This window comes from Dipodomys merriami, unplaced genomic scaffold, assembly GCF_024711535.1.
Source record: "Dipodomys merriami isolate MVZ:Mamm:240054 unplaced genomic scaffold, mDipMer1.0.p SCAF_143, whole genome shotgun sequence".
NCBI lineage: Eukaryota > Metazoa > Chordata > Mammalia > Rodentia > Heteromyidae > Dipodomys > Dipodomys merriami.
The window spans coordinates 920,584-940,334 of NW_027202749.1; the positions used below are offsets into that span (position 1 = coordinate 920,584).

Genomic DNA, 19,751 nt, shown 5'->3' on the forward strand with positions numbered 1-19,751 from the left:
AGCTTTTCGCGGAAGGCGCTCCTGATTGGCCCGGCCCGCAGAGCCCGCCTCCGATCGGCTCCGCCTAGAAAGGGGCGGTCGCTGACGGCGCGGTCTCGGCCGACTAGCTCCTTCCTCCCGGTCGGGCCGGGACCGCCGGGCTGCGCGGTGGCTATGTCTCGCCGCGAGCCGGCCGCGAACTCGTGACAACGGAGCCTCCCAAGCCCTAGGCCTGGTGTGCGGGAGTCCGCCCCGGGAGGGCGGGGGCAGGCTGCGGGCCTGCTTGAGGCCATCGGCTGGACGGCCAATGGGCCGGGCCCGGGCTGAACTGAACACCCCGCCCCTCCCCCCCCCCCCCCCCCCCCCCCCCCCCCCCGCCTTCCCAAGCCTGATCCTGCTTTCAAGGTTTTCCTAGCGTCCTCCAACCCTCGCTGACCCGTGTCATCAGGTAAAGCAAAGGCATGGCGCTTTAAATTAAGATTTTATTAAATAACTGTCGACCTCTTCTGCATTCACCTTTATAAAACTAGTTTTCCTTCGTGGTTAAAAAGAACTCCAAGAACCCTCTGGGTAGCCCTTAACCCCCACACTCCCCCAGAGCTGCTGGGCTACCAACCCCTGGATTTTGTACGGCCCGAGTTGAGTAGGCTGGCTGGGGTGCCAGCACTGCTAGGACAGCTAGGTAGAGGAGCTTTGGGGCCACAGCCTCCCACCGCAGCCATACTTGAACCCGAGCCATGCCTGGGCCTCAGGCCTCTCCCCCTCCCACTGTGACGTCCTTGGCAGCTTGCCTGTCTGGATTACCAGTGTCCTCTCCTGAGCCAGGTCTGTTGGGTTTGCTTTCTGGATGTCACTGTCCTTGACTCCCCACAACCCTCTTCCTGGGGCCAGGAGTCTGAGGCCGCAGCCCTCCCTGGACCTCGGACCCCATGACTAACAAGGGTCACCCGGGCCTGACCTGGGTCATTCTCCTCACCCTGCACTAGTGCGTTGACCACAGCCACCAGGAGCCCTACGCCAAACGCAACATTACATTGGCAACCCATTCCCCCCTCTACTGCTAAGGCTCTACCCTGAGTCCTCCAAGCAGCACCTGCCCAGCACTGAGAAGGTCTCAACACCACAGAGCCCAGTGCTCAGTGCTGGGACAAGAGAGAATGTGAGCTTGGGGACGCATGTGGGCGTGGCTTATGAGGCAGAGTTAAGGCAGAGTGACCAGGTGAAGGCTGCTAGGCAGACCCCAGCATGCTCTCCATGTGGAGTACCTGCCCCCACACAGAGAAAGGTGGCAGGAGGAGAAAGTGCTGAAGGCCCTGAGATAGGATGTTTCAGTAAGATTTTCTTTTAAACAAAGTCCCCAAACTACCACAGGCTCAGGGCAGAGTGGCTGTAGATTGTGTGCTTTTTGAGTTGAACTCTTTGCCAAGGCCAGAGAAGTCTAGCCACTCCCTCCAAGTGGCTGGTGGAGGCACAGATCCTTCCAGGTTGCTCAGCGCACAGTGCACACATCAAGGATGCAGAAGCGGGCGCGGCAAGTAGGGCAGGGCACGCGGCTGGCCAGCCAGGTGTAGGGGCGCTGTGGGTCCTGGCGGCTGGCAAACCACTTGCCCATGCAGGTGAGACACCACATGGGGCGGCAGTAGCACTGTTGGCACTCGCCCACCGCAGGCTCCTGACAAGTCTTCACCAGCTTCACGCTGGCATGTGTTTGCATGCAGCCAATGCAGGCCTCAAGCTCCTGAAGAAAGAGAGGTGGGTAGTGCAGAAAGGGTTTCACAAGCCCCGCAGGATGGTCTGGGGGGTCGGGGGGAAGGGGTCACCCATCCGTCCCCTGGGGCTGGCTCCCACCTGGCTGGGGGGTAGTGCAGAAAGGGTTTCACAAGCCCCGCAGGATGGGGTGGGGGGGAAGGGGGTCACCCATCTGTCCCCTGGGGCTGGCTCCCACCTGGCTTCTGGGCATTGAGTAGGCTGGGTTGACCTCCACCAGGGAGGCAAATGTCTCCAAGAATAGGTCACCCAGACTCTGGTGAATGACCACGTTGGCTGCGCTGCGGATTGGGGCCCGGAGCTTCTCACACAATTCGCCGTACTCTGCTGAGTTCAGCCTGCAAGAGGCATGACCTGCTGGGTGGGCCACAGAAGCCTGACAACCTCAAAGGGTTCCCAGAACCATGGCCAGTAGAGATAGCCCTAAGAAAAAAGCTGGCAACCCCAGTGATAACCCACCCTGAGGGAGAGGAGAGTAAAGAGCTAGGAGCAAAGTTACCATGATCATCCAGGCATGTCCTGCAATGCTGTGGGGGCAACTCGGCTGCGGTGAGGTAACCAAGGGCAGCACTGAGGAAGCCAGTTGACTATCATTACACAGACCCTACCCCACCTCCAACACCTGAGCAAAGGCGGTGCCAACATCACACACAGGAACTTACTGGATGTCAAAGGGCTGTACTGCAGGGCTGGTGCTGGCCACACGGATGGTAAGGAGCTGCACAGGCAGGTTCGAGTCTGGGGAGAGTTCGTGCTGCCGAGACTCTGTTACCGTCAGGTGCACATCCTGTTGCTGGGCCACATGCACACGGTATGTGGTCACCTTCATCACCCACGTGTCTGTCACAACCACACGTGCACCAGGCACCCCAGTAGCAAACTTGTCAATCCGCCTGAATTCTGTGTTGATCGAAGAGGCAACTGCTTGCCAGCCAGACTGTGGGAGGGAATAAAGGGCCAGGGTCCGGGCTAGTGGGTGTCGGGCCCACCGGTCCTGGGACCAATAGTAGATCAGGGCACAGGCAACAGAAGGGAGGATTAAAGCCAGTAGAAGGAAGAGCCGCCAGGCCTCTGGGGCCTGGCTGGGGGAGTAGAGCTGCTTTTCTGAGGCCGCAAAGCACATGCCCACGTAGTAGCCTGCAAAGGAGAAGAAGGCCCCTCAGGTGTGTGGGCTGCTAGCTGCCACCTTCCTCCCACAGTGACCCGTCTATAGTCCATGGTGCTGAAGGAAGAGAGAAGCCACTTCTCGCACCACTAACCCAGAGGCCTGGCCCTCTGCCCTGGTCACCTGGGTTCTGGTGGGCTCCCCACAGATAAGCCTCACAGGCTACGTGTCTTGGCTCTGTCCTTGGCCATGGTAGCTGTACTACGTGCTTAGAGGAAAACACCTTCAACTTATTACTTTAGTTCTACACAAGTAGCACGTGAGTACTGAAAACTTTAAATCACAAAGCCTTAAAAAATCAACACAGTATCCTAGTATCACCTGGCACAGAACTGACAGCCGGCTAAAGGCAGCTCCTTGGACCAGACCTTCTGCCGCCTCTGAGGAAGCAGATCCAAAGCGGCCCCTCCAGAGGTGGGACACTGAAAAAGACTAAACAAGAATTCCAACAGTGATGGGGCTTGAAAGACAAGGGAGCCGGCTTTGGGGTCCTGATGGCCAAATCAGCAAAATGGTAAAGAAGTGAGGAACTGTATAGAAAGGTCCCAACTTGCAAAAACAGAAATCTAGGGCTGGGAAGGTGGCTCAGTGGTAGAGCGCTTGCCTTGCATGCCTGAGGCCCTGGGTTCAATTCCTCAGCACCACATAAGCAAAAAAGAAAAAAGCCGAAAGTGGCACGGTGGCTCAAGTGGTAGAGTGCTAGCCTTGAGCTGAATTGCTGAGGGACAGCGCCCAGGCCCAGAGTTCAGGCCCCACGACCGGACCCCAAAAAAAAAACGAAAAAAAAAAAAAAAAACAAATCTACTCCCCAGTCACTACAAGGTAATTCGTTGTGGTAATAGCTACATCTTTAAAACTTGGAAGCTTCTCAAAAATTAAAAAAAAAAAAAAAAACCAGGGTGAGAAGACACTAGGCTTGTGCAAGGCCAGGTCCACTCGCTGCTCTAGACATGCTATCCATGAATGACTGGTGTGCTCCAAGCTGGAGTTTCCCACTGTCAGGATGAAGTGCCCAAGGGAAGAGTGCACCTAGAGGCTCCAGAAACCCACCACACCGCCTGCAGGGAAGCATTCTGGCCCAGGAGCCTTGCCTAATCCTTCCTCACAGGGCGCTGAGTCCTCAAGCCAAACCAGCGGCTGGCTTTGCCAGCTCCATCTCCGTTCCCACCCCCACCCCATGGTCCTTTCAGACTTTCCGCTCCAGCTCTCCTATGCCCAAGCTGCTGGGTACTCATGTTCACAGACCAGCAGATGTGAAAGACCACTTGTTTGTCCTCCTAGACCTGTCTCTTCTCACCTGAGAGGCCTGGCACAGAGTCTGTGCATCACCGTGCCATCAACCTGGAGGGTCCTGCCTGGCCTCCCACCACTCCCTCCCCGCGGCCCTTTCCCCCCTTCCAGGGTCGGTCAACAGGAGCCCCTTCCGGGGCAGCTGCCCTCCAGACAAGGCACGCCCGGGCTGCGGCGACGGGCCGGGGGAGCGAGCGCGCCGGCCGGCCGGGCGCCCGAGCCTCACCCAGGGGCAGCAGCGAGTGGCACAGCAGCGTGGCGGCCGTGCGGCGCAGGTGGTAGGGCACGAAGGCGGCGTCCTCGCTGCCCAGCCAGCCCGACAGCAAGTTCTGCACCGTGAGTCCGGCCGAGTGGAACTCGTTAGGAGTGAACACGAAGCACACGGTGAAGACCAGGTAGGCCAGCGTGAAGGTCACCTCGGGGCTGTCCATCGCGCCGCGGCTCTAGAAGCCAGGAAGAGACCCGAGCGAGCGAGCGTCGCGTCCAGGGCGGCGAGGGGGTGGCGGACCGAGGCAGCCAGGCCACCCGCGCGGCCCTCTGGGAAATCGAGTCCCCGGCCACGGTGCTCGCGGGGCCCTCTGGGAGACGGAGTCCTTTGTCAGGCCACCGCAAGGCCCTCTGGGAAATCGAGTCCTCTTTGGCCGGCCGCGAGGCACCCTGGGAGACAGTTCCAAGCTGGTCGCCCGCGGGGCACTCTGGGAGCCGGTTTCTGGTCTGGCCGACTCTGGCTCTCCCCTCCCCGGCCCCGGCCCCCGGCCCCCGGCCCCGTGCACAGTGTAGTTGGTCCTCACTAAGGAGGCGCCGCTCCTGATCCCATTTGACAGTCGACGAAACACGATCCAATCATGTTACACAGCACCCTCGCGTCGGCGGCAGAACCCGACCTTCCAGGGCGATGGCACCCCGCGGCCACTGCCCACCCACCAACTCAGGGAGGCGTTCCCGAGCCGGCTGGCTCCTCGGCACCGGGCGCGCCCAGCTGCCCTCGGTCCCGGAAGCAGAATCAGACGCGAAAGGGCGGGCTTGGGCGGCTTCCATTGGCCGCCGGCGCCCTAAGACCCGCCCGGGCCGCGCACTGATTGGCCGCCTATGCCCTGCGCTGATTGGCCGCGTGGCGCCAAGCGACCGTATTTGAATCTGTGGGCGCGGCGGCCGGCGGTTGCGGCGACGACCATTTGTGTTCTGTTGGGCTCCGCGGCTCGGCCGGCGCGGAACCGGCGTTCCCTCCTCCCCTGCGGTGGGCGGTGGCGCGGACCCAGCGCCCGCGGACGTCGGCAGGTGAGTGGCGAAGGCCTGAGGCCCTCAGGACCGCGGTGGGGCCGCCCCGCCCTGGCGGCTTCTCGGGGTCCTGCCGGGGCCCCCGCGCCGGCGCTGCGCCTCCCGGGCGGCTCTGGCCCGGCGCCGCGGGGCCCCGCGTGCGAGCCGGCCTCTCCCCGGCCCGGCGCGCGGCGTGCGGGGACGGCCCACCCGCGCCGCCCGCCCTTCCCCGGGACCGCCCGCTTCTCGGGGACGCTCGGGCTCCGCTGCGCCCGGAATCCAGCCCTTCCTCCCCTCGGCCTTTGTGTCGGCCTCCTCATGGCTGCTCTGGGAAACAGGATCGGGTCTGCCCGCGTTCCTGTCGCCTTTGTAATGTCCTCTTCCAGGACGTGTGTGGTTCTTGGTCCCTCGGGGCGCAGATCGTGCCTCGTCCTCAACGCTGCCACCGGGGCGACCTTGTCTGCCATAAGCCCCGGTGCCCGTTTGCACTAACTAGCGCTTGACCTCCAACACCTGGCACTCGCTGCTCCTCCCAGGTGGATGGCGTTAGGCAGTCTCCGATCCACAGTGGCTGCTTTGTCCGTGGGGAAGGGAGCGGGTCTCTCTCCTTCCTGTAATTACTACCTGAAGGGTTACCATAACTCCATCTTACCACCTGCCATGGACATCTGGACCTCTTCTCCCACATACAAGGCTGGTATGGTAGAAAACACTCAGAGCGTAGCACTCAATTGTGCACACACGCCCAGACCTTTTTGCTTTATTTGTCAGATAAGATCTTTCACTATTGTCACAGCTACTTCTGCCTCCCAAGGAGCTTGGATTATAAAGTGTGAGCGCTATGTGCACCACAGCGGACTTGTCAAGTTGAGTCAGCAACAGCCTGCCTTTGTGCTGACTTCTTCCCCAGTAACCCACAGCCTTTTCAACCTGAATTCCCAGGGCTTCACCAAGTACCCACAGGGTTCCATTGAGCATGTCAGTGCTCTGCAGTGCATAGTGGGTGAGTGGTGCTGTGAGTGGGAAAGTGATCAGATCTGGGGACCAGCATGAGTACCTGGTGAGTGAGAATGGAGTAACTCTAGATCCTGAGCTTGCCAAGAGGGCCTGTGTAGATTCTTCCTGACATCCACTGAATACTGGGGGGGTCTCCGTAGCTTGCCTTCTCTCAGCTTCTCTGGGCTTCCTCCCTGCAGGCACCCTGGCCAGTCCCATTCCTCACTCAGTAGGAGGGATGCGGACTAGAATCACTGTCTTCCATTCCAATTCCATGAACGTGGCCTCAGCTGCCTGCTGTGCTTTATGCCATGTGGAAGGGGCCATGTGGACCCATTTGGCCCATATGTGGCTTCCTCTGGCTCTTTTGTGTTCTGACAGCCAGCATTTTTCCGCTTCCCATAGTGTAATGCAACAGTGAGTATAAGTGTCAGATTCTCTTTCTGTCTCAGCCTAAATTCTTTTAGCTCTCGGTGCAAGAGGTTCCAATGCAGCCTGAAGCAGGACAAGCATTCTAAGGCTTTTTCTGCTTTGCCTCACAGAGGCTACTTACATGAGAAGTGAGCTTCAGTGTGCTGACCAGATATGCAGATGTTCTGTGCAAGACTAGGACATCTCTGTCACTGTGGATCAGCTCTACTGGTGTGCTGGTGACTACGATGCCACATAATTGTCCGCACACTGACAAGAGCATGTTCTGCTTTTTCCAGAATGAGTCTGCAGTTCTTCAATGACGAAAATATCGCCAGTGAAAAAAATGCAGAAAATTGTGACTTCCTGTTTTCACCACCAGAACTTACCGGAAGATCATCTGTTCTTCGTCTGTCGCAGAAAGAAAATGTGCCACCCAGGAACCAAGCAAAAGCTTCAAAGGTAAGTGTGAGCTGTAAGGTCTGCCTACTCTGGAGACCTCTGACTGAGTGGCATTGTATGCTTATGAACACTTGTGTCATGGAATAGATGCTCTCTCCTTAATCTCCTCCAACAGGTGACTTTCCAGACACCTCTGCGGGATCCACAGACACACAGGATCTTAAGTCCTAGCATGTCCAGCAAACATGAGGCTCTTTTTCCTCTGGATAACAGTGTTGGGTTAGAAAACTACTGTTTCTGGACACAGAAAGACAAGTGAGTATTGGAACCACTTAACGTCTCACAACTCTACCCTTTCAGAGTCCTGGAAAGAGTGCACAGGGCTATCCCATCTGGACAGGCTTTCTCTTGATCTTTGTCTTGAGTTTATGTAGGGTCTAGTCAGTTAGTGGAGAGTTAATCATCAGCTCCTTGGAATTCATTTTAATTGCATACTCACACTGCTTTACTGTGCCCTTGCCGTCTTTGCTTCTGTAATGACAGAATGTTGGAGTCTTGTCCTCTGACGTGACCAAGGTTGTAATCCTGAAGGTCAGTGCTGCCCGGTTGTCATCTAGGAGGGAGGAGAGCAGCTCTGAGCAGTCTCGAGTAAGCAGGGAATTCCTTACCTCACCTTCCTTGATGTTTTGTTGTTTTTAAACATTTCTAAACTAGAAAAGAGCAGGGCTATGAACATAAGGTTACCTTCATTTGAGTCACTGAAATGGCAAGCTGAGGTATGTCACATTGGCCTCTTCCAGCAATCTGAAGATCAAGTGACACTTGCACCAAACAAAGCAGTATGTACTTTCTCACTGCTCTCTGATTCCCAGCCCTGCTCTGCCCTCCTGCTGTCCAGCAGGGTTTCTTATCTGGCTGAGGCTGTGGCTTTGTCTTTTGGCCTCCCTGTGGTGTTGGTCTGAGGCACCACTGGGTTAGAGTCTGCAGCGGAATGGGTAATGTGGGGTCTGAAGGCAGCATTCGTACGGGTAGAGACTGTCCTGGCCGTGTAGCTGTGGTCTGTGGGCTAAAGAGTAAAGTAAAATAAGCTAGCCAAGGTATACACTGGGGTTTGTTGTGCCTCTGTCTGCATTGTCTCTCAGAGACTGCATGACCCACATGCCACCAGCACTGACCTGTATTCAGTAGGATTTAATCAAGAGTATGGTGTTGACTAAAAACTCTTGTTTTTCCATCTTTACCTAATGTTTTCACATGGGCTGGAATCTAATTGAAAAGCTCATAGATTCCTTAGTATTAACTCCACTTGTTTCTAAAAAGCCAACAGTTCACCACGGAAGTAGATGCCAGAGCTACCAATGGATTTCTCGAGAAAGAAGCAGTGGCCAATGCTGACTCTCCTCCAAGGGACACAAGCTCAGCTTTTGGAGAGGATGGTTCCCAGGAGCCTGGCTCAGCCCCCCTGGCTGACACAAGTTCCTCAGGCTCTTCCCAGAACCCAGGAAGTCCTAAAATCTGCACGACCTCACCCAAAATGTCTGGCAGCCCTAGGCAAGCCTTCAAGGGAAATCCTAGCTCTTATTCATTAGATGAAAGCTTACTGTCTACTTCAGAGATCCTAGAAGACACCCCTGGAGAGACAGCTTTGGAACCCAAGGCAGAGACCCCTCCCAGAGCCTTAGAAGAAAGCACCCACTGTGCTGTCTCAGTCATGGCTGCTTCACCTGGCACAGGCTCTGAAGGCCTGCATGGGGGAGCACCCCCCACAGACCCAACTAGTGAGGTCCTAGCCTGTCCTGAGGCTGTGGGCACCCCTGAGCTAACAGCTCAGGCCTCGTCCCCACCCCTAGTATGCTTATCTGGTTCTGAGAACTCAGCCCCAGCCAGCCTTCTGCCACCTATTGAGGCTACAAATCCAAGCCTTAGGGAAGAAGAAGCCACCAGCCAACTGGATGTTCCTTCAGGGTGTAACTCCTTGAGGCTAGAATTTGACTTCTCAGACGGGACCAGCACTAAAAGCATTCCTCCACCACCAAGGAGATTAGCCAAAAGACCTGGCCTCCAGCCTCCTGTGAGGTCAGAGGGTAGGCAGGAGCTAGTCCCCAAGGAGCCAGAAGAGAAACCTGGAATGAGCATGGAGAAGGACAGCCCCAAGCCTGCTTCCTGGAGCTCTACCCACATTGACTGGGACCAGCTGGATGGCCCAAATTCCTGTCTGCACGGTGGTGACTCCAAATCTGGTTGCCAACAGGCCCAGCCCCCAGAAAGCCCCAAGATGACATCAGTGCATCCAGCGGTCCAGCCACTGAGCCCAGGGCCTCTGGCTCCTGAGAACTCACCGCCAAGCCAGTAAGTGGGCAGAGAACAGGGCTGTGTCAAGGACAGCCCTCCCGTGGCGTGATCCAGGGTCTGAGTCCCCCAGTGGACAGTCTGCATTCCCTCAGCCTTTGCACATAGGACTGAGGCCAGAGGCAGATCTGCCGGCCAGCCTGGGACCGTGGGACGCAGTCTGCAGGTCCCTCAGCTATTGTGAAAAGCAAGGTGTGATGCACTCTGGGCATTGAGGAGGCTAAGACAGAGATCTCAAGTTCAAGGCCAGCTTAGGCAAATAGACCCCGTCTCAAAGATGTAATACAAACAAGCACAATGCCAGGAGCCAGGAGCTCACACCTGTCATCCTAGCTACTCAGGAGGCTCAAAGCCAGCCCGGGGAAGGAAAGTCCATGAGACTCTTATCTCCATTTAACCACCAGAAAACCAGAAGTGGCATTGTGGCTCAAGTGGTAGAGCGCTAGCCTTGAGTCAAAGAGCTGAGAGACAGCACCCAGGCCCAGAGTTCAAGCCCCACGACAAAAAAAAAAAAAAGCACAAGCCACCAGTTGGGTGGAAACAATGTAGCTGGCACTGTGGTAAGGTAGTGCCCCAGACATGTCACCAAGCGGTGACCCAAGCTGGGGACTATCATTCCAGAAGCCAAGCATAGCATGTTAGCACTAGAGTAACTGGCCTGGGCACTGTCCCTGAGCTGCTTTTTGCTCACGGCTAGCACTCTACCACTTGAGCAACACCGCCACTTCCAGGTTTTTCTGCTTATGTGGTGCTGAGGAATCAAACCCAGGGCTTCATCTATGCTAGGCAAGCGCTCTACCCCTAAGCCACCTTCCCAGCCCATGTTTCATGTACTTTGACGTACCTTTGAGTGTGGCCATCTCGGGTGAAGCAGCACGGAAGGAGATGTGTGGCATCTTAGTAGCAACAGATGTGGGGTTGACGTAAGCCTCCCCTGACCCGATCTTTCTAGGCAGCTGCATGCAGCCCACGAAGATGATACACCTGTGCCACGGGTGGCGCCTGAGACGCCGAGAGCAGAAGGCAAGGTATGGAGCAGGTGTCTGTCTGCTTGTACACACGTACACATGTGTACACACAGATGCAGCCTTTTGCTGTCACCTCTGTTGTCTATTATGTAGAAAAGGCCACCGGCCATCTGGTGATGGGTGAGGAACACCCATGCCTTCTTCCCTTCTCCAGGGCAGCTTTCTCCTCTGGGCTTATTTTAAGGCAACTGGGTAAGGCAGCACCCTACCCAGGAGTTCTCCACTGTATATAGTTACATTGGCCTTCCTTCTAGGAGGGAACCCTGACTTCCTCAAGCACTTTGGTTCCCACAAGCCATGTGGACAGTGAGCTGATTACCCATCCTGCCGAGCCAGTACCTGGGTCTCCTCAGCAGGAGCTGAAGGATGAGAGCTTCAGAGACCCAGCTGAGGGTAAGTAACCTGGGGTGTCCCTATCAGTGCACCTGAAAACGCCTATGAGCATCTGTGTGCTGTTCTTGGTTGAGCTGCTGTCGGCAGGTAATAATTCTTCAGACTGCTCTGTTACACCAGCAAATGACTTACTATGAACTTCTACTCCATCAAAGATGAGTAACTTAGGAGCCAGGCGCTGGTGGCTCACGTCTGTCAGCCTAGCTACTCATTAAGCTGAGATCTGAGGATCGTGGTTCAATTAACCACCAGAAAACTGGAAGTGATGCTGTGGCTCAAGTGGTAGAGTGCTCTCCTTGAGCTGAAGAGCTGTGGGACAGCCCAGGCCCAGAGTTCTAGCCCCACAAACAACAGAGAGAGAGAGAGAGGAATAACTTTGGTAGAACAGAACTGCTGCCTTTACTGTAGAGAACATGGGAAAGTGTAGACGCCCTTAGGAAAACCAGGCAAAAGATGTGGGTAGGAGATGCAAATACAAGCAAAGGCAGAGTAAACAACAAGGTGCTACCAGTACCAGAGAAATACTGTGATAATGTGAGCTCATTGAGAACTGAGTTAAACTGAGTTAAAGGATATTAAGTGACTTGATAAGCTCTCAATTTTGGTTACTTACACATCTAATCGACTGTGTGTGTGTATGTGTGTGTGTCACATCTAATCGACTGTGTCTGTGTGTGTGTGTGTGTCACATCTAATCGACTGTGTGTGTGTGCGTGTGTGCGTGCACGCGCGCGCGTGCGCTCACATATGTACCGGTACTGAGGACCTAAGCACTGTCACTTGGGTTTTTTGCTCAAGACTAGTGCTCTACCACTTGAGCCACCGCTCTACTTCCAACACCTTGGTAGTCAATTGGAGATAAGAGTCTCACAGACTTTCCTGTCCAGGCTGGCTTTAGATCGTGATCCTCAGATCTCAGCCTCCTGAGTAGCTAGGATTACAGGTATGAGCCACCAGAGCCCAACTCACTTGACGTTTTCACACATGACTGAGTCAAAACTCCACTGCTGGGCTGGGAATGTGGCTAGTGGTAGAGTGCTTACCCAGCATTCACAAAGCCCCAGGTTCGATTCCTCAGTACCACATAAACAGAAAAAGCTGATCGCCAGGCACCGGTGGCTCATGCCTATAATCCTAGCTACTCAGGATGCTGAGATCTGAGGATTGCGGTTCAAAGCCAGCCTGGGCAGGAAAGTCTGTGAGACTCTTATCTCCAATAAAGCACTAGAAAACCGGAAGTGGCACTATGGCTCAGGTGGTAGAGCATTCACCTTGAGCTGTAGAGCACAAGGACAGCACCCAAGCCCAGAGTTCAAGCCCCAAGATCGACCAGCAAATAAATAAAACAGAAAAGGCTGGAAATGGCCCCGTGGCTCTAGTGGTAGAGTGCTAGCTTTGAGCAAAAGAAGCTCAGGGACAGTGCCCAGGCCCTGGAGGGGAAAAAAAACTCCCACTTCTAGCCTTTCTCTGATTATTGGAGATAAAAAGTCTTTGAGATTAGTCTGCCTGGACTAGCTTTAAACTGCAATTCTCAGATCTCAGCCTCCTGAATAGGATTATAAGGGCAAGCTACTGGTGCTATCTCTTTGTATTTACTTATTTATTTTTTATCTAATTATCTCTTTGTAGCCCAGACTGAGCTTTGAGCTTAACAATCTTTGAGTATCTTTGAGTTTGTGATCTTTTTTTTTAATTGTGAAAATACTGTACAGAGGGGTTATAATATAATTACGTGGACAAGATAATGAGTACATTTCTTATCAAGCATTGTAGCCTCCTCCTTTGTTTCCCCTTTTCATCCCTTCCCCTCCTCTCCCCACCCTGAGTTTGTGATCTTTGAATATCTTTGAGCTATATATTTGCTCCAGCGCACGTATGCATGTGCATGTGCGTGCACTTGTTCTCACACTTATGCATACACTCACTATTAAGAGTTTGAACTTTTGTTTGTTTTTTTGGGTCCGGTCATGGGGGCTGAACTCTGGGCCTGGGCACTGTCCATCAGCTCTTCAGCTCAAGGCTAGCGCTCTACCACTTGAGCCACAGCGCCATTTCCAGCTTTTTTCTTTTTGCTTATGTGGTGCTGAGGAATCGAACCCAGGGCCTCATGCATGCAAGGCAAGCGCTCTACCACTGAGCCACCTTCCCAGCCCGAGTTTGAACTTTTGAACTCAGGTTGTCAAGCTTGCTAGACAGATACTGTACTCTTTGAGCCAACTATCCAGCCCCCTTTGCCTTTTTTTAAGTTAGGCTATTTTTTTCCTTAGGGCATTATAAGAGGCAAGTCTCTAATCAGACACAAGACCAGAAAATACAGCTGGCCCACGCATTCCTGAACACCACATTCTTAGATTCCGTTTTGGATAGGAATTTTTGTTTTTAAAGCATTTACTTGGGAACTGGTAGCTCTCACCTGATCATGGCTCAAAGCCAGGTTGGCCAGAGAGAATCTAAGAACAAGTGAGTTTTGAACAGAGCCAAGAGACTTTATCTTCAATAAATGAGCAAAAGAAGCTAGAACTAGGGGCTGGGAAGGTGGCTCAGTGGTAGAGTCCTTGTTTTGCATGGATGAGGCCCTGGGTTTGATTCTTCAGCACCACATAAGCAGAAAAGGCTAGAAGTGGTACTGTGGCTCAAGTGATAGAGTGCTCGCCTTGAGCTGAAGAGCTGAGACACAGCTCCCAGGCCCAGAGTTCAAGCCCCACAACCGGACCCAAAAAAAAAAAAACAACTAAGGTGGTAGGGCACCAGGTAGGAGAATAAGGCCGAGTTCAGAGCCATGATACTCAGTTAATGAAGGAGAGCGGTCACTCCTGTGTGTGCAGCTGGGGGCCAGGCCAGAGCCCCCACAAGGGCAGGGATCTCCTGCATGTATTTCAAAGAGCTGAGCGCTCGGGAGCGCTGGTGTGTATCTGTCGGTGCCCAGGGCACAGAGGAGGTGACGGCAGCTGTGCCTCTCCCCGTTTCAGTTCTAGGCACCTGTGCCGAGGTGGATTATCTGGAGCAGTTTGGAACTAACTCGGTAGGTACCCAGCAACCTCACACCGCCAGGCGCTGGTGGCTCACGCCTGTAATCCTAGCTACTCAGGAGGCTGAGATCTGAGGATCGCGGTTCAAAGCCAGCCCGGGCAGGAGAGACCGTGAGACTCCTATCTCCAATAAACCACCAGAAAACCGGAAGTGGCGCTGTGGCTCAAGTGGTAGAGCGCTTGCCTTGAGCTGAAGAGCTGAGGGACAGCGCCCAGGCCCAGAGTTCAAGCCCCACGGCCGACCAAAAAAAAAAACCCAGCAACCTCACACCTATGTATCCCATTCCTGGTCCAGGCTCTAGTGCACTCAGCAGCCCTGGGGCTTGACAGCTAGAATACCCGCAGAGCCTCTGTCAGGAATGATTTGGGTTTCTGCAGAAACCCCTTCCTGCAGCTTGTCTCATGGCATCCTGGGATCCTCGCAGAGTCTTGACCCAGGCGCCTGCCCTGAGTGGCAAGAGTAGGCACCCTGGTGCCAGCAGCACAATGTACTGTGGCTTCCCAGGGTCCTTTTCCCAACAAGATCACCCAGCTTCTGGAACTGCCTGATGTCTGTTGGGACAGCAGTGATCCCTGCCAACCGCGCGCAGTCCCCGTCCCCAGCCCTTCATCCCAAGCTTAAGCTAACTGCCCCTCCCCTGTCCCCTACCCTTTACCCTTAGTTTAAGGAGTCAGCTTGGAGGAAACAGTCTTTGTACCTGAAGTTTGACCCACTCCTGAAAGACAGCCCTCTTCGGCCAGTGTCCGTGGTCCCGGAAATAAACAGGTATGTCCCCTCCTCTGTGAAGCTACTGGCTCGAGCAAGGAAGTCAGGTGGCTGTTAGTGGGTGCCCTGATTGGCCAGGGGCTGGTCTAAACTAGAAATAAAGCACTGTGGCGAGTGAGCAGGACAGAACAAGCTGTGGAGCTGCCGTGTGACAGGCAACTGGCCCTCCCGTAAAGAGACCCTGGTGCTGACATGCACACCAGCCTGGGCGGGCAACACCTCTGCATGCACAGCCAGCGTCAGCACACTAACTGGCCGGTGTACGCAGTGGTTTGTTTTCATAAGTAAAACTGCCCATCACTATGCCTGATCCTTCACAAATTGTCTGTGGTGAACTGACTTCAAAGACAGAGCCTGACAGCATCAGGGTTCGATGTGAGAAGCAAGGCTGGCCCTGCCCTGGAAGGAAAGGGGTGTGTTTATGTAATATGAGAGAGTGCATGCTAAGCATGGCGTCAAACCCCCAAAGCCAAGGAAGGCATGGTGTGGGCCCCCACTGAGGCCTCAGCTGTGCAGAGCGCGCCTCACAGTGGCCCAGTCCACCCTGGCAGCGAAGCATCAGGCGTGGCTCAGGCTGATGGCAGGAAGGGGGGAGGTGGGGGCTGGGGCCCGTGGAGGCATCAGGCCTGACATACCATTCTGCATTTTCTGTTTCCAACCACTATGGGATATAGTAGTGCATGTCTGTAATCACAGCCCTCAGGAAGCTGAGGCAGGAGAATCACAGGTTTGTGTCCAATGTGGACTACCTAGCAAGACCTTTTCAGATAGATATAAATCCGGGCCCAGGCCTCATTAAGACTGGGTGCATCTGCCCCTGCGCCCTGCTCCCTGCAAGTGCATGAGGTGATTCAGCCGCTGTCTTACCTTCAGCCCGCAGGATGCAGACAGGCCCACCTCCAGAAACCCACTGGAAGACAAGCTTGTGGAGTTGGACTTCTTGGGCGCTCTGGATGTTCCTGTAAGCACTTCAACCTCTTCGGAGCACTCTCTCTCTGTGTGGCTGAGGGCAGGAGCGGTGGTCTTGAGGGCCGGCTGTTTTACCCCAGCAGGCGCCCGGCCCGTCCCCTCGTGTCCTTGGCCTTGGAGAGCCGTCCACTGGGCCCATCGTGGAGGTGCTGCAGTACAGCCAGAGGGACCTGGATGCGGCGGTGAGGACGCAGGCTGCCTGGGGGCAGTAAGAAGTAGGCCCCAGGAAGTGGCGCTGTGGCTCAAGTGGTAGAACGCCCGCCTTGAGCTGAAGAGCTGAGGGACAGCGCCCAGGCCCAGAGTTCAAGCCCCTTATCCACACACACAAAAAAAGGTCCCAGTGGTCTAAGCACAGCCTTGGTGTGGCATCCCTCCCCGCAGCCCAGGCATCTGCTTGGCAGCTCTGCACATGCCAGCTGGCAGCCCAGATTCAGCCATCCATCCCATGGGGAAATGGCGGCAGTGTGGGTCTCTGGGGGAACCTCATGGGTGGCCAGTGGCTTGAGATGGCGCTTGGAGCTACAAGCCTGAGGACTGTCTGTTACCTGCCCACGCTATCTCCAGAATTCAGGTATATCTGTGGGTGCTGTCTTCACAGTGCTCAGGTCTGAAGCCCCACGCTGCACCCCATCCTCTTTAGGCCCCGTGGCCCAGCCTGTTTAAGAGGCTCCAGAGCCCTTCTCAGGGACATGCACACTGATGGAGCAGGGGGGCCATCTGCTCTCAAACAGCCAATAGTGGCCCCCAACGGTGTGTTCCCTCCGGGGCCTGTGACGTGACGCGCCCCGTGGTTCCAGGGTACCTGTAGGAACGTCTGCACCCATCCCACCCCTGTCTTAGGACCCCATGATATTCCAGGATAAGCCCAGAAGCCCACACAAGTCCTCTGTACTTCAAGTCTGGCTTTCCCTCCGTTGCCGGCCTGCTGCCAACTGGAGGCCCACACTTGACCTGTGTCTGACAGGAAGACCCTCCGGGGCACTCTGGTCGGAGGCCTGAGGCTTCCCTGACAGCCCCGGCCCCGTCTCCTGGTGACACTGGGCCGGTGGGCTGGCAGTGCTGACAGGCACATGCTTTGGCAGGTGAGTGCGATTCAGCAGGAGAACCTGGAGCTGAAAAGCAAGTGTGAGGAGCTCCACGTGAAGTACCTGGAGATGGGGTAAGGCTGCTGCGCAGCAACCCTGGCCCGGGCCTGTCCTGGTGACCAGCCACAGACCCTCACCAGCCCTCTCCCCACAGGAAGATCGTGGACGGGTTTGAAGCGATCGTGCACCACTCAATGGGTAAAATGCCAGCTACTTCTTCCTGTGTCCTCAGGTGTGGTCAGCCCTGCCCTAGCTGGGCCCCTGCTGTGTTACGCCTCCCACGGTCCCCTTACAGAGGGACCACTGAGGGTGGGATGGGGCGAGGTGGGCCACCCATGTGGCTGGAACTCACCTGGACTCCAAGCTGACAGGACCATGGGAGAACACAGACCAAAGGGCCTTTGCTCCACCATGCCCTGCCCACACGAGAAGGCCCTGTCCAGGGGCCTCTGCAGGAACGCAAGGGCCCGGCCCATGGAGGTGTCCCCATGAGGGCCCAGGCGAGGTCGGGCAGAGACAAAGCAGGTGACGCCTGGCCTGTCTCTGGGGTGTCCTGCCCCGGCCTCTCCAGGCTCCCTGTGGGGCAGACATGGAAGGGCACACGGAAAGGGAGGCTTGTCACCTTGTGACCTGGAGGGGGTCACGTCTTGAGATTCCTATTCCAAGCCACCTGCCTCTCCTGCTGTCCCCCCCCCCCCCCCCGGCCCTTGTTTTCTGGGCTGTTTCTGGCACCTTGCATGGCAGCTGCTCCTAATCCCACATGTTGCCTCTCTTTAAGAGGAGACCCAGAAACAGAAGGAACTTGCCCAAGACAAAATCCAGAAGGTTCTTAAGGAGAGAGACCAACTTACTGCAGACCTGAACTCCATGGAGAAGTCATTCTCCGACCTCTTCAAGCGATTTGAGAAGCAGAAGGAGGTGATTGAAGGCTACCGCAAGGTGCGTGGTGCGCAGTGCTGTGTCCCGGTGTCGCCGCACCGTCCCCGCACCAGCCGTGTCCCCTCTGTGCGGTCTCTGCCTGTGCCGCTCCCCGGCCCCAGGTGGCCCGTACCCCGTAGACTCTGGAAGGGGAGAGCAGGCTGAGGGCAGAACCCCGCAGAGGAGCCAGGGCTGTGGCTGCTTGGCAGAGCACTTGTCTGGCGCGCGTATGGCTCTGAATTTGATCCCCGGAGGCACAAAAAAACCCTCAGCGAGGACTCGTGTCATGAGGATCATGGTGTGCACACAGCCTGTGGTGACCAAGCCGGGGGGGGGGGGGGGGGGGTAATCAGTGCCAGTCTGGGGTTGAACTCGGGGCCTGGGCATTATCCCTGAGCCTCTTTGTGTTCAAGGCTAGTGCTCTACCACGTGAGCCATGGCTCCATCCCCAGCTTTTTGGTAAGTAACTGGAGGTAAGGGTCTGGTGGACTTTCCTGCCTGGGCTGGCTTCGAACCATGACCTTCAGATCTCAGCCTCCTTAAGTAGCTAAGATTCCAGCACCAAGCAGCACTGAGCCTTTTGGTACGGACATGGGGTGTTTGCGGAGTGCATTGTGGGAGGAAGGCCACAGGAGCGCGTGGCGTAGGGTGGATGCCCCACCGCCCCCCATCCAAGCTTAACACCCAGCAGTGCAAGTGCTGGGGGCCAGACTAGGAGGGTATGGAGAGACGCTTTCCGAAAGGAAAATGGGAAATGTGTGTCACTACTGTCCCCAGACAGCATTGCAGCCTGCACCTCGGCTCAGTGCCCAAGTGGTCTGATAGAACGGCACACCACCAACCGTTGTGTGTGCTCCTTCCTAAAGAATGAAGACTCCCTAAAGAAGTGTGTGGAAGAGTACATAGCGAGGATTGAGAAGGAGGGCCAGAGGTACCAGGTGCTAAAGGTCCACGCAGAGGAGAAGCTCAAACTGTGAGTGTGGGCACAGACAGACCCCAGACGGCGGGAGGGAGGGAGGGAGGGAGGGAAGCTTCTGAACGGAGCCCACCTTTGTCTCCGCCCCCACCCCCTACAGAGCAAATGAGGAGATCACTCAGGTCCGAAGCAAGGCCCAAGCAGAGGCCTTGGCCTTCCAAGCCAGCCTGAGGAAGGCACAGATGCAGATTCAGTCTCTGGAGAAGACTGTGGAGCAGAAGGTGGGGCACAGGACCCTCCGGCCGGCCTTGGGATAGAGGGGCTCCCCCTGACCATCTTCAGACACATTGCCCCTTTTTCCCTTCAGACTAAAGAAAACGAGGAACTATCCAAGATCTGTGATGACCTCATCTCCAAGATGGAAAAGATCTGAGCACAGCCAGCCCTCCCGTCTCTCCGTCCACCTGTCCAGTCTTCTCTCTCATCTCCAAGAGGGTCAAGATCTGAGCTCAGACAGCCCTCTCCTGTCTGTCCATCCATCTGTCCATTCTCCTGTCTCATCTCCAAGATGGACAAGGTCTGACCACAGTCTGCCTTCCCCTCTGTCCACTTGTCTGTCTGTTCTACGTCTGTCTGACTTGTCTTAGTTTTGAGTTCTTGTTACCTCAACTTACTTTTAAACTAGATTGATTTTTAAAAGAAGTCTAAATAAAGTTTCTCTGTATTCAAACTGAACTCACCGCCTGGTCTTGTTTTGTTTAGTTCCTTTTTGGAAGGTCCTAGAAATCCCCTATCTCCCTGGGGCGATGCTGGGCTGCAGCCCTGCCGCCCCTGCCTAGCTGAGCCACCATGACCAGCTAACATTTGATTTTTTGTTGTTTGGCAGTACTGGGGTTTGAACTTGGCCTTGTACTTAGCTTGCTTGCCTGGCTGGTTTTCTATCACTTGAGACACACTTCCAGCCTAGCTCTTTGCTGTTTTGGAGATGGAGTCTGGACTTTTTGCCTAGGCTGACTTCAAACCATGATCCC

At 55.5% G+C, this 19,751-nt stretch overlaps 2 protein-coding genes across 6 annotated transcripts; one reads left to right on the forward strand and one right to left on the reverse strand.

Moving 5' to 3' along the window:
- Window positions 1–443: 443 nt before the first annotated feature.
- Window positions 444–5,368, reverse strand: Tmem129 (transmembrane protein 129, E3 ubiquitin ligase). The gene is made up of 4 exons (XM_070021675.1): window positions 4,428–5,368; window positions 2,409–2,883; window positions 1,925–2,084; window positions 444–1,717 (listed from the first exon to the last, which is right to left on the reverse strand). Exons 1-4 carry the CDS (start codon window positions 4,630–4,632, stop codon window positions 1,469–1,471), a joined length of 1,089 nt encoding a protein of 362 aa, XP_069877776.1. The 5' UTR covers window positions 4,633–5,368; the 3' UTR covers window positions 444–1,468.
- Window positions 5,369–5,387: 19 nt separating this feature from the next.
- Tacc3 (transforming acidic coiled-coil containing protein 3) lies at window positions 5,388–19,455 on the forward strand. Of its 5 annotated transcripts, none has more exons than XM_070021670.1 (16): window positions 5,388–5,479; window positions 7,165–7,327; window positions 7,443–7,582; window positions 8,588–9,616; window positions 10,569–10,644; window positions 10,899–11,037; window positions 14,007–14,059; window positions 14,729–14,832; window positions 15,706–15,793; window positions 15,882–15,983; window positions 16,884–16,960; window positions 17,041–17,084; window positions 17,665–17,825; window positions 18,671–18,777; window positions 18,881–19,001; window positions 19,088–19,455. In XM_070021670.1, the coding sequence occupies exons 2-16, from the start codon at window positions 7,166–7,168 to the stop codon at window positions 19,151–19,153; spliced, it is 2,469 nt and encodes an 822-aa protein (XP_069877771.1). In that variant the 5' UTR covers window positions 5,388–5,479; window position 7,165; the 3' UTR covers window positions 19,154–19,455. The 5 variants fall into 5 exon arrangements, with proteins under 5 accessions (XP_069877771.1, XP_069877772.1, XP_069877773.1 ...); XM_070021671.1 differs by having other exon boundaries at window positions 15,885–15,983; XM_070021672.1 differs by lacking the exon at window positions 8,588–9,616.
- The last annotated feature ends 296 nt before the right edge of the window (window positions 19,456–19,751 follow it).

What these genes read in the sequence shown, in the direction of transcription:
- Tmem129 (XM_070021675.1), bottom strand. Translation starts at nt 4,632, where the DNA reads ATGGACAGCCCCGAGGTGACCTTCACGCTGGCCTACCTGGTCTTCACC. An exon ending in CCACTCGCTGCTGCCCCTGG is followed by an intron (nt 2,884 to 4,427) that starts GTGAGGCTCGGG and finishes TCTCCTTTGCAG; the next exon opens with GCTACTACGTGGGCATGTGC. An exon ending in GTACAGCCCTTTGACATCCA is followed by an intron (nt 2,085 to 2,408) that starts GTAAGTTCCTGT and finishes TGCCTCTTGCAG; the next exon opens with GCTGAACTCAGCAGAGTACG.
- Tacc3 (XM_070021670.1), top strand. Translation starts at nt 7,166, where the DNA reads ATGAGTCTGCAGTTCTTCAATGACGAAAATATCGCCAGTGAAAAAAAT. An exon ending in GAGAACTCACCGCCAAGCCA is followed by an intron (nt 9,617 to 10,568) that starts GTAAGTGGGCAG and finishes CGATCTTTCTAG; the next exon opens with GCAGCTGCATGCAGCCCACG. An exon ending in TGGGCGCTCTGGATGTTCCT is followed by an intron (nt 15,794 to 15,881) that starts GTAAGCACTTCA and finishes GTTTTACCCCAG; the next exon opens with CAGGCGCCCGGCCCGTCCCC.